This window comes from Myotis yumanensis, unplaced genomic scaffold, assembly GCF_028538775.1.
Source record: "Myotis yumanensis isolate MYYU_CA2020_CCGP unplaced genomic scaffold, mMyoYum1.0.hap1 SCAF_8, whole genome shotgun sequence".
Classification (NCBI taxonomy): domain Eukaryota; kingdom Metazoa; phylum Chordata; class Mammalia; order Chiroptera; family Vespertilionidae; genus Myotis; species Myotis yumanensis.
In genome coordinates this window covers 39,745,553-39,759,402 of record NW_027223759.1, presented here as the reverse complement: position 1 = coordinate 39,759,402, position 13,850 = coordinate 39,745,553, and the positions used below count along the sequence as shown (strand labels likewise).

General features: G+C 41.0%; 1 protein-coding gene across 4 annotated transcripts in view; it reads right to left on the bottom strand.

The window, feature by feature from the left end:
* CCDC141 (coiled-coil domain containing 141) overlaps positions 1 to 13,850 on the bottom strand; it is a 171,497-nt gene that overhangs the window by 73,610 nt on the left and 84,037 nt on the right. For all 4 annotated transcript variants that reach the window (XM_070422661.1, XM_070422659.1, XM_070422660.1 and 1 more), the window contains one exon: positions 3,197 to 3,391. In XM_070422661.1, the coding sequence (XP_070278762.1) occupies positions 3,197 to 3,391 (195 nt within the window). The remainder of the gene's footprint in view (positions 1 to 3,196; positions 3,392 to 13,850) is intronic.

The window sequence follows — 13,850 nt, the reverse complement described above, 5'->3', positions numbered from 1 at the left end:
GCAGAGAAAGCAAGAGCCAGAAAGAGAGAGAATGAAAGAGAGAGAAGAAAAAGAACTCTCCATTTTGCAATCCTATAAACTACTAGAGGCCCAGTGCACAAAATTCGTGCACTTGGGATGGGAGATCCTGCAGTCCAACCTGCGCCCTCTCGCAGTCTGGGAGCCCTCGGGGGATGTCAGACTGCTGCGGAGGCAGGAGAGGACCCTGCCGCCACCGCTGCACTTGCCAGCGGTGAGCTCGGCTTCTGGCTGAGTGGCACTCCCCCTGTGGGAGGGCACTGACCACCAGGGTGCAGCTCCTGCATTGAGCATCTGCCCCCTGGTGGTCAGTGTACATCATAGTGACCAGTCGTTCTGCCATTTGGTCAATTTGTATATTAGCCTTTTATTATATAGGATAGGTCTGAACTAGAAGCATTGTTTTCCGATAGCAACAGGTTCTTTAACTGTTTTCCTTAAAAACAGCATTAATTGATTGGCAGATGATCCCCTTATTTTGTAAAATGAGGGTATAATGCAAGTTAACACATTGTATATGGGAAACGTATTTATACGTTTTATGTTGACTGGTAAACACAATTTCCAGTGAGCTTTCCAGTATTTGTCTGTTTAAATTTTAAGAAAAATAATTCAGTATACATTTTATAGTAAATCACAAAAAGTTTCATTGAAAAAAAATATGTAAAACTAAAGTTATCGTAATTTTACTGAAAGTTGCCATTTGCACAAAAAATGAGCAAAAACGGCCCGCATACAATGTGTTAAGAAGTCTTTTCTTCAGCCCAAGCTGATTAGTCTAATTGGTTAGGGCACTGATCAGGGGATTGAAGGTTTGTGGGCTCGATTCTGGTCAAGAGCATGTACCTCGGTTGCAGGCTCAATCACTGGCCCTGGTCGGGAGGCAACCAAACTATCTGACTCTCCTATATTGATGTTTCTCTCTCTGTCTCTCCCTTCCACTCTAAAAAAGAATCAACGGAAAAATATCCTCAAGTGAGGATTAACAACAACACACAAAAAAAGTCTCTTCTCCATAAACAGTGCTGCTGAACAGAAACTTAGCACCTACTATCTGTTTAGTTAGCTCAATGGCTCCAGTAATATGCCTTTTGTTTCTTCTCTTACAACAAACATATCCCAAGACCAAGCGACAAATAATTTGTCAATAAATATCTCTTTAACTGTAACTCCAGCACCTCCATTTTGGAATTTTATTATTCATCCTTTTCAAAATGTTTCCTATTAGTAAAAGAGTTCACAATTAAGTAACTATGTTGATATATACCTGGATATTGTATTCAGAGCATTGATGTTGTGACTTTAAATTACACTGTACCAAGCTTCTAGGGGCTCCCCATTCATTTCCTGCCACATTGTCCAGTTTTTAAAAATTCAGTGATACTTAAGGTATCAAAAAATTCCAATAAGGCAGCTTGAAGGGGTATATTCAATTAGGACTGGTAGGAAAAAAAGTTTCAAATAAGGTCGCCAGCCTCAGACACTGAGCCCTATGCAAGTGATATGAACAAGTAGACATCACCATAGAGCAGGAGCCAGCCACCGTAATCAACATGAAATGAATCAGCCAGGAGAAGCAGAGAATTCTCTAACTGAAGAAGACCTGGAGACGCCCAAAGAAAGCTCTCTCTTCAGTTGACTTCAAAGGCCAAGACCTAGGCAGGCAGGTCAAGTCAAGTGTCTGTTTCTAGACTTAAGGTTTGCATGCAGAAGGCTTGCACTATTCCTATTTTTTAACCAGATAACTGAAAGAAGATTTAAGAGCGAGAGTGAGAGAGAGAGAGAGAGAGAGACCTTTGGGTAAAAGCTTCAAGATACATTTTTTTAACCTTGGTATATCTTACCTAATAATAGACAAACATCAAATTGACCGTACCTTCGCTACGCCCCCAAGCCACGCCCACCAGCCAATCAGATAGACTATATGCAAATTAACCCAACAAGATGGTGGCCAGCAGCCATGGAGCTGGAGCGAGCAGGAGGCTTGGTTGCCCCGGCGATGGAAGAAGCCAAGCTTCCCGGCCGGCTGCTGCCTCCTCTCAAGGCAACAAAGTTTCAATTATAGAAGGTAAATAAACCCCAGATACCTGCTTCCAGTCGCCATGGCCATGGAGCTGGAGCGAATAAAAAAAAAAAAAAAGGAAAGGCTGGGAGCTTCGGTCGCCGGGAGGCTTGGTCAGCCTGAAAATGGCCATCAGCCCCTCACCCAGGCTGGCCAGGCACCCCAGTGGGGACCCCTACCCTGAAGGGGCTGTGGCCAGCCTGAAAACAGCCCTCAGCCCCTCACCCAGGCTGGCCAGGCACCCCAGCGGGACCCCAACCCTGATCCAGGACACCCTTCAGGGCAAACCAGTCGGCCCCCACCCGTGCACCAGACCTCTATTCTATATAATAGAAGGGTAATATGCAAATTGACCCTAATAGCAGAATGACTGGGAATGACTGGTCTCTATGACACACACTGACCACCAGGGGACAGATGCTCAATGCAGGAGCTGCCCCCTGGTGGTCAGTGCGCTCCCACAGGGGGAGCTCTGCTCAGCCACAAGCCCAGCTGATGGCTGCCAGCACAGCGGTGGTGGCGGGAGCCTCTCCTGCCTCCTCAGCAGCACTAAGGATGTCCGACTGCAGCTTAGGCCTGCTCCCAGCTGGCAAGTGGACATCCTCCGAGGGCTGTCAGGCTGCCAGAGGGATATCTGACTGCTAGCTTGGGCCCGATCCCCCAGGGAGCAGGCCTAAGCCAGCAGGTGGACATCCTCCGAGGGGTCCCAGACTGCAAGAGGGCATAGGCCAGGCTGAGGGACCCCCCCCAAGTGCACAAATTTTTTGCACCGGGCCTCTAGTTTTATAATAATGCCCTTCCTCCATGAGAAGCACTACAGTGATGCGCACAATTATTCCCCCTACTCCCAAACAGACCAACAACAGCTCTATAAAGTCCTATGAATACTTTTTTAAAAGTGACTTTTTACATGTCAAAGCATTGAGTCTCTTAGTTTTGAGAACCAGATAATGGCCATAATAAGACTATAATTTCAAAGCTCTTCTTTGCTGCCATCAATTTTGCAACTCGTCATGAAATATCTCTTTCTGTGATGTGCTCCAGCCTGTTGAAGTAATGGGTCTCTTAATGAACTGCCCCATTTACCTAAAATGACCAACTTGATCGCGCACTGACCTTGTTGGCGCTGTTAAAGAAATCATTCGCCTTTTTTAACCAGGTTTTCCTCTCCGCGACGAGCTGACCAAATTCTTCTTGAAGCCGATTCAGTTTCTGGTTAGACAGCTGTAGGTGTTCTTTCTCCACGTGGTCCTTGGACAGCAGAATCTCAAGTGCCTCGCTCTTCAGCTTCTCAACAGCGGCATTCCATTCCTACAAGAGATCATTGTCTTCAGTCCATTTTACACTTCCTACCCTTTCATCATCTCCGGTAAGAGTCAGAGAGCATTTAGATATGTTGAACGTATCATAAATCTGTCATTATTCTTTCAGATCAAAAAGGAGTAAATGCTACATTCCAGCTATGAGTACCAACATGTAGATTTTAAAAAGAGGCTAAAAAGGGAGAGGAAATGATATAGAAGGGGCAGGTCATTTGGGATGTGTGACTGATGGAGTGTCTGGTTGCCCTTAACACGGGTCACTTCCATTCCCCATTAATGTGACCAGAAAACACACCGAAATGGAGTCAACAGCACTTCTCCATTTCTAACTCATTTTGACCTTTTACTCATTTAAATATAAAAGTCTCCCACGGTTCAGTCTCACTGCCAATGTGGGCAAAAATGCACAAGAAAGGAAGGGAAATCTCATTTTTTATGGCTGTTGTTTTTGCATCTGCCTACACTTAAAACTGACGTTAACAGCTGTTATTCTCCACAAAAGTAATCGTTGTCATTGTGCAGTACCCACTCCTTCCTGGCCTGTTTCACCTCTCAATGCTTCACTCTTAATGACATATAAACATTTCAGAAAATGAAAAGAGGCAGCCTTTTAGGTTCTGTTGCATGAGGATGAAAAACAGTAAGGAGAGAAGAAAGAAAATAGGAGTTGGTGTCAACCGAACACATTAACAGTCAATTTATTTGAAGGGAAATTCAAATTTCTTGCCAAGAACAGAAGCCATATCCATTCTCATCTGTGAATTCTCTACCTTCCATCTTAGCTGAGATCCAGTGCTAACATATGTTGTTTGTAAAGCATCAGAAATTTAGCACCAAATTTCAAAATGGCAGTCTGACTCCAACCTGGCTTGTTCCCTAGTGCAAAATGTTCTATTATTAAGTTACACTTATTCTATTATATTGGATAAAATAAGTATAATTTTACTGCAATTTACCACTACTATTTTCATTCATTCATTTCACAAGACATACCAAATACTGTGTACCTAGGTCTAGGCTAGAATAGAGGTCTTGGGGAATATAAATAAAGAATAAAATGTAGCTTTTTCCTTTAACAATAAATACATAAATTGCTATTTTATATAATTTTTATATATACTTACATTGTTAAATATATATGTTGGTCCTACAAACATATACACAGAGACAATCTGGTAATAATTAAATGACAATTAATGGGTATTGAAGGTAGAAAGAGTACATATGATTTTATGGACTCCAAAGAACCTGTTCTAGTATTTGTGTAAGAGAATGACACTTTGATCAATGGATACAAAAGTAAGGACTGTAGAACCCAGCCAGTGGGGCTCAGTGGTTGAGCATGGACCCATGCACCAAGAGATCGCCAGTTTGATTCCCAGTTAGGGCACATGCTGGGTTGTGGGCTTGATCCCCAGTTGGGGGGTATGCTGGAGGCAGCTGATCAATGTTTCTCTTTCATCATTGATGTTTCTATCCCTTCCTCTCCCTTCCTTTTTCTGAAATCCATAAAAAATAAATTAAAAACATTAAAAAAAATCAATTGACATAAAAAAATAGTAAGGACCACAGATTAAGGCATTGGCATTTTTTAGCAGCTGTTATAAACCTGTGCCTTGTATGTATAAACCTTACAACTTCAGTTAGATGACATCATTTTTCCAGTATTTACATAGGCTCAGAGGAGTATGTTGCTCAAGGTTACATATACAACAAGAAGCAGAATCAGGACAAGTTCACAGGTGTGTATATAATACTACATTCCAGGGAAGTGAGGATAGAGAAACTCCAAAATCTCCCAGCTTCTCAGTGAGTGCAAAAGCAATACTCTTAGGCACAAAGAGAGGCTGTGTGAGTTCTCAAGGTCCTTCCTTATTTAAAGAGTTATTTTGTCCCCGCTTAAGGACAGCTAGCATGTGCCATGACGTTCTTTCATAAAACACTTTGCAAATATCCCTCCCACTTAAAACCATTACCTTAACTTTTCTGAGAAAGAGCGAGTATTTCCCAAGCAGTTAGCACACTCCTGGCACACTTAATAGGTGCTCATTAAATGCTAGTTAGTCCCACTTTTCTTCTCATCAGTGTTATTATGGTTCATGAGTACCCTGACATTTGTCCTTTACTTATGGATGTTCTTGTTTCCCAGGTGTAAAATAACAACGGTGGGAAGAGTATCCAAATGTATTCATTAGTATTAATCAAAATAAACAAAATAAAGCAGGTTTCTTTACTGCAGTACTTCTCAGAACTTTAACATGTTCATGTCCACTGAGACTCCTGGAGGGAAACGTGGTATGAAACACTTTGAACACACTTTTTTGACCAAGAAACCATTTATTTGCTAATCATCTCAGGGACCAGTGCTGCAGTTGGAACAATATTGGGAAACACATTGTTATTGTGGCGAAGAGCAGCTGGATCACCTACGTGCTCACCTGCTTTCACAAGTCTTTCTGTTTCCTGTTTTGTTTTGTTTTGTTTTGTTGTTTTGTCCCTATTCCTCCAGCTCCTCAATCAGTCCATTTCCTGTCCTTTGTGTCCATTCCCTCCTTTACTGTCAGTTCAGATTTGTGGGCATTAATCCCCAGTGAACTCAGGTGAAGAGGTGCTTAATGTGTTAAAGCAGGTAATTCTTTTTAAAAAGTTCGACATTGACCAGAACCTTTTGTGCTCATTAGAGGACTACCATGTAAGAAATACAGAAACCCTGGGGGAAGCCGGGGAAGCTAGGGGGAAGGAGAATGGAGACAAAATTAGGATGTGGAGAAATCCGCTCAGCCTGGACAACACTAAGCTCTAGGACAGTGATGGCAAACCTATGACACGTGTGTCAGAGGTGACACTCGAACTCATTTTTTTTTTTGGTTGATATTTCTTTGTTAAATGGCATTTAAATATATAAAATAAATATCAAAAATATAAGTCTTTGTTTTACTATGGTTGCAAATATAAAAAAATTTCTATAAGTGACACGGCACCAGAGTTAAGTTAGGGTTTTTCAAAATGCTGGCACGCCGAGCTCAAAAGGTTCGCCATCACTGCTCTAGGATGTTGGCTTAACTGTCTGCCAAACAGTAAGGGTTGATTTTCCTTTCTAAATGCCAGCATTGTGCCACATGATTTACATGCATTATCTCATGTAATCTTCACCACACCCTTACAAGGTAGGATCTAGTATTATCTTCATTTTACTGATGGCGTAACTGAGGCGGAACTTGGCCAAGGTCTCCACGATAGTAACTGACAGAGACACAATTCAAATTCAGGAGGTTTGACCCTAGAATCTGCTCTCTCAACCAGTATCCTGCCTTAGCTCTTTATACCGGTTATATACAGTGTTTTTTTTAAACCACAGAAAGATTAAGCATATTAGCTTCAAATGATAGAGGTGAAACTTCCAGAAGGCCTGGATAAGGCCATGAGAATGATCATGTTGTATAGGGCCCTGGGATTTTCTGACTTGAAATCAGAAACCTCATTGCTTCTAAATAAATGCAATGCTATTATAGATATAATTGAGAGTTAACAGCTCAAGTTCAAGCTTAATTTTGCTTAGCAACTGTACCGAAATAATAAAACTCTTTGCTATGAATAAGAAGAGACTATCTGTTCTCTAACAGTGTGCATAAACCTGACTGTCGTACACATTTTGCAAACAATGTTAAAGAGAGACTTCTGGAGGAGAGCCACGTCTGAAACCCCACTGTAACCTGGTGCTTCGCGTTGTGCTGTAAGAACTGGGCTGTGACCTTCCAGGGACACAGTGAAGGGCCATTTTGTGCTCCTTATCTTTTCTTATTCACCATCCCCAGTCTTCTGAATTCCATTCTCACATGAACTCTGTGGGTATTAAATGAAGCTGGGTCTACTCAATATTTCTCTTCAATCTTCTAGGAAAAATTGGTTCTGTTCTCTTTGGGCAATCTATAGGCAGTTTCTGATGCATTTCTATACCATTTTGATGATGTATTTCTCCTGTCGTTTTTCTTAGGGCACGCTTTTTAAGATAAAACTTTCCAGAGTCATCTGAATTCATCAAACGATTTTGAAACTGTCATTGTCGTTGTTGTCAAGGCTGGAGGAACCCACTGGTGATAATCTTGGTCCGTTTCTCCAAGCCCTGGCTGCCTGCCTGCTAAGAGTTCAACCTCTGACTGAGTTTCAGTCACTTTGCAATAAAAATATTTCCAGTACTTGTCCCCACCAAACACCTGCCATTTCCTTGGCTTTTCAGGCGGCCAGGGCTGCATTCGTATCTCTGGCCCAATACAGACGTGTGGCACAGTGTGTTCTGGCCCGGGGGTATCCGTGGGTCATGCCGTTATTTCCCTTTTTCACTCACAGTAGTAACCCTTTTAAACTGTACATTTCAGTATTCTATTTGCTGAGAAAATTGAGCTTCTCTTGGACTGCTTGATTGAAAGGGCACTTTTAAGAGGATTAGTGCTGATAGACGAGAAGGTGAAAATAATTTCTTCTTTCCTTTTTTTTTTAACAGTCCCAGGTTAGCTCTTCAAATGAAGTTATGGATTGGCATAAAAATATCCAGCAAGTAGATTTTAAAAAGTAAAAAAATATTAGCTACACCATTAGAAAAGAAACAGTGGAATCACAGTATGTTTTCTTGAGCTTTTTTTTTTTTCCACATGAGAACGTCTCTGTACATGGGGAGGTTTAATTAATGATTCAACCCCAGGTGGTAAATTATTTGCACTATACAGCTGACTTTAGAATGTAACTTTTAAGTGGGAGAAAGTGGACAAGAAGCGACAGAGAATATATTTGTAAACTACTAAGAAAATTTCAGTGGTGAAGAATACCAGCCAAAATCACATCTGGCAGAAGCACGTGTCAAGTTCACTGGCAGTTCCTGTTAGCGGGGCTCTGCCCGAGGCCTTCGCATTAGGTAGAGCCCATTTCTTGTTGGCTCTCTAAATATACAGTCCCACGTGGCTCAGCACCCAGGAGAATTAACTCACTGACACAAAATCCTCGAATTTTACATGACTGCCTTAACAGATGGTACACACAAATTAACCTGGCAATTTTCATCAGAGAACATTTGAAAGTGTGTTTTGAGCAGGGATTCTTTTAGAAGAGCTGTGGATGCTTTTGAAGATTGGCAGCGAGCCCTGGAAAAGCTGAAACTGATGGTGTTGAGTGGGATTGCAAACTGGACCACAGTTTCCTCTCACGCTCCCTTTTCTGGGCATTTCTACTTTGACTTACACAAATCAAGGGCCATACAAGAGAGATGGGTCTCACCCCGCCGGCCACTTGAACTTTGCCCTCACTGTGCTACATTTCAGCAAAGGCTCAGATTGCAAACAGGAAGAACTGTGTCACCGAGCATCACCTAGAGATGAAAGCAGCGTGGTGTTTCGCCTCCTGGCTGTAGGCAGAGAAGCATAGCTACCACTTAGGGTAGAGCTTCCGGGTAAGAGCAGGGAACTGCAGCTAGAAGTGCACTTTTCATCGCAAACTTCCTAAGTGGTCTCACGCTGGGCACTTTGCTTTTCTAAGCCTTACCTCCCTGCCGTGCCTGGCAGCCACCACCACTTTACCCAGGCTTCTGCTTCTAGTGAATCATCTGTAAATTCAATGTTGAACTGGCTGTATTTCAGATTCCTGGATTGGAGGCCCCACCAAAATTTTAGTTTTTAGCTGTATTTTCCAAAAATTAACCCTATCAGGATTGGGACTGACAGTGTATAATAGAAATGACAGATATCACCAAAGTAATGTTTGAGTAATAGTTACTATTTTCTTTTTTTCTCAGTCCATTCAACTATTCCTAAAGCCGCAATGTGGGGGCAGAAACAGCTTGGAAGTTTTTTGTTTCCCTTATTCTATTCCGTGCTTGGCCACTTTGGCTACACAAAGCAGGGTGCTTGCTGCTAATACTGAAGCAAATGGATGTGTGGCAGAATAAATTTTAAAATCCTAACAAATTGCACTCATGAGCAAGTCTTCGAAACGATTAGGGCAGCAATACATTTACTTTTTCCTTTCACACATAGTTCAACATAGTTTTTAGATAAAAATGTAATTACATGGGAGAAAGTTTCTCAAGATTTGTGTTTTCCAAGAATCATTCCTTTTTCTTTAGCATCTGGTCCTTGTTTTTATTAAATTTCTTGTTTCTCTTCATCACATCTTTTCTGAAGTGATTAAGTAAGAAGTAGAGCCATATTGGGTGGGCTTGCATTTCCATTTTTAATCAAAATTAGTAAAAGTCTAGCTGACCAAATTATTTTTATCTAACAGAGTTTATCTACAATCAGATGGTGCCACTGGCTGACTACATGGTCCCAGTTTATACTGATGTTCTCAAAAGATTTACTTTCTCATTTTGTAGAGAATCTGTTGGAGATATCTTCAGGAGCCCAACATGTAATTTAGTTGTGGGGAAATTAATAGGTTTAGATGTTCACTTTTTGTGAGTATTTCCCTAAATGAAATAGACTAAGTTGAGAAGGCAGGTGGAATCCACATATATTCTACCCACATGAACATCAGATACAGACTAGAACAATGGCTCTGAAATCTGGCTATCAGTATCTCCTAGGAAATTTTAAAAACACATTATTTCCACACTCACCCCATAACCCACTGAGTCACAACTATTATTGGTATGGTGGGCAAGTATGTATTTTTTAAAATATGAAGCATTTTATTTGAAATTAGGAAAAAAAACAGTAATACCTATAACCAGTCAAATTTTGAAACCACTATACTAGAATAAGTAGTGATAGACCTAGAATAGTTTCTGAGTGATCATACCAATAAGTGGAGGGGCTATGTCATATAATAATAGTCTTAACCTTAAATTTTTAACTAATTTGATTCTGTAAAAATTACATTATAGTATTAATGACTCACAAATCTAAAATTTAATTTCAGTTTTACAAAACACTTCATTTGTTTAAAAAGTACTGTGTTGTGTTAAGCCATGGCAAATAAACTTCTTTACCCTTATATTCCTTAAATGATTGATACACCAATCCATCACGAGTTTAAAATAGCCCCCGTGTGTCTACGGCATACTACCCTGAACGCACCTGATCTCGTCTAAAACAGCCTTGGTGCAATGTGGAAGATCTTAGCCTTAATTCATAAAGAAACAGGAGAATTTCTACTTTGTACTTTCTTCACATTATTGTGTCAAAGAAACTGCTGATTTAAAAAGGAAGCAGAAAGCTATTGTTTTTTTAAAGGCAGGTAGAAGGTTCAAAACTGGTCACATTTTGCTTTCCCAAACTTTTCTATGTGCCTCTGTGGTTATCATTAACTCTCTCTGCAAACATTTTATAACCACATGCATAATATTTGTGCTCTATACCTTTATTATAGGAAAAATCCTACTTCTAATGGTTTGAAAGAAATTGTCTTCTAACAAATCCACTCAAGGCTAGAAGTTCTTCAACTCATCTCCGTTTGTATAGGCCCTGGTCTTTACCTAATCACTATGTACATGCACAGGACTCTTACTCCACGTTCAATAATCTGTGAACTAGTGACCGTGGGATGGGCACTCTATAACTCTTCTACACTGAATGTGACACAATCTAAAAAGCATTATTAGATTATCAAAGTAATACAAAGGAGACAATTGTAAGTTCAAATAGAAAACACAACAAATATTGACTGGAAAGAAAAAATCAGTCCTGATATGGGGAATCTTATAAGTCCTCTTATTGGATTTTAAGGGTGGGCAGGAGTTTCAACTGGTGAGTCTAGAGTAGGGCTGGGGAGAAGGCAAGGTGGGAATAGAGATGAAAAAGAATTTTTTTATTATAGGCCTTATGCACTTTTAATTTTTTTGAACCATGAAAATATATGGTCAAAAGGTAAATTAAATATATTGAGAAAGAAATGTAATTCACCAAATAAAATGGAAGAGAAAAACCACATGACCATCTCAATAGATGCAGAAAGAGTCATTAATAGAATTCAGTGTCAATCATGGTTTCTTTTAATCCAAAATGAGAGAAAAAATAGTCAAAAAACAAATACAAAAAAAAAGAAAACTAGAGAAACATCATATTTAATGATGAAGCATTTGACACATTCTATTTAAAGTCAGCAACAAGACAGAGTGGTCACTGTCACCACTGCTAATCTTCATTTTACTGTAAATAAATAAATGTATTATGAATAGCAACAATGAAACGTTATTGCCATTATTTGTAGATGTATGATTTTCTACATATACAAACCAAGAGAATCTAGAAAAATAATTTAAGTCAATAATAGAATTCATCAAAGTTGCTATATATGGGATCAATATAAGAAAATCTGTAACATTCATATATAGCAGCAATTTTCAACCTTTTTCATCTTATGGCACACATAAACTAGTTACTAAAATTCTGATCTAAAAAAAGGTATAATTTTTAATGATTTGCAAAAAATAATAATAATAATAAGATAATTACCTATCTACCTCTTTTGCTCCAAAGTGAGTTTTTAGATTAAACGCTCTTTATTTGGTGCTTTTGCGTGCACAGCACTATAAGGCCTTGCCCTACCCGCTTCCTAAAGGAGCTCTGGGGGTGGGCTCAGCAGGCCACCTTCCCCCCAGCCTCCTTTCTGAAACCACTGCCTGTAGGCCCCTGCGTAGTTGTGAGCCCCTCTGTATCCAAGCCCCAGGGCCAGCTGTGTGGCCTGCAAGCCCTGCTTGCCCATCTGACAGAAGAAAATGAGGTTCGCATCTCCCAGCCTCAGCGTCTCGAAGGAGTACAGAGCCCGGGATGTTGAGCGCCTCCGGATGGCCTGGCCCTGGGCCAGCAGCGAGGGAGCTCGGGGGGCCAAGAGCGAGCAGAGATCCAGGAGCCAGATGGTGGGCACTGCGGCCATGGCGTGCGCCCATGCAGCCAGGCCCCAAAGTGACTTTTAAAATAGCCAGTTGCCTATACTTGTATATAAGGATTTCTGGTACCAAGAATTAACCAATCAGATGCAACCTTATTATGAGACGTTACCAATAAGGTGTAACTCTATTGCATTACCTATATATTTATGGTTCAAAACAAGGCATTCACACTAAAGGGTTATTGTGTTGGCTATTGTCATTTTTCTATTTGACAATCTAAGGGAAAAGAAGTTAGTGCCCTTGACTAAATAGTCATATATTGCATGTTTTAAAATTTCTTGCTGCAGACAGGTTGAAAATTGCTGCTATAGAGCAGCAATAGCCAATCACTTTCCTAAAAAAAGATCCCATTTGTAAGAGCAACAAAAACTATGAGATAGTAATTTGTTCGTTTAATCAACAACTATTTATTGGGCAGGCCTACTCTATACATTCTTCTAAACAGGTCAATTAGTAATGGTAGTGGGGTGAGAAGGAGCTCCAATGTTAATGATGGTGGTGGTGTATCATGTATTTTATTCTGTTTATCACCAATAGACAATAAATTGGCACATAATCTGGTTTGTTAGAAGGTGACAAAGCTGTCAAATAAAGACAAGTAGAGAAGGTTTGGGAATTTATGGGTTCCATGCAGGGCAGGAGTCCATGTGCAGTATTGAACGAGGTCTGGGTAGGCCTCCATGAGTAAGAGATTTGAGCCAAGATGAGGAAGTGAGGGGATGAGCCACGGGGCTCTCTGGAGAAAGTGCTTTCTCGGCAGAGGGCACAGCTAGAGTGAAAGCCCTCAGATGGGAGTTTCCTTGCCTGGTTGGAGGAAGGGCCAGGACACCAGCGCTGGGGAGCCCAGCGAGGCAGGAGGAAGCAGGAGGAGCTGCAGGGGGAGAACCTCGGTGGGGGCAGCAGGAGGGCCATGTCAGCAGGGGCTTGTAAACACTGAAGTGTTTTACTCTGAGAGAAGTGGGAAGTTGCTGGAGTGACATGATGGTATTTAACTTTAAAATAAATAAAATAAAGCCACTGGCTGTCATATGAGAACACAGTGTGGGAGAGGAGTGCAGAGATGCAAGCACCATGATTCATGAAGGGGCTGTAGCAATTGGCCAGGCATGCCGGGAGGTGGCTCATCCCCCAGGATAGTAGTGAGATCATGAGAAACAACAGGATTCCAGATTTATTTAGAAGATACAGCCCAGGTGATTTCCTGTAAAAGGAAGAGGAGCCAAGACTCTTTGACCTGAGTAACTGGAAAGACTGAGTTGCCCTGAACTGAGATGAGAAAAACTAGGAGGAAGAGATTTTGAGTGGGAAGATGAGGGATTCAGTTCATGACATCCTGTCCATGCTGTCTGTCTGGGAAAACAGTGCTTGAGTTCCTGAAGTCAATATTCACCACCTGCATTCACACACACACACACACACACACACACACACACACACACACACTCCATTAGCAAATGCTCCCATGGATTCCTCCCAAATACTCCCCAAGCCTCTTTAATGAGAACAGCCTATTCAAAAGGACTATGAAGAAAAGAGGCTTCAAGTTGACTACAAGGAAAATAAGATCACA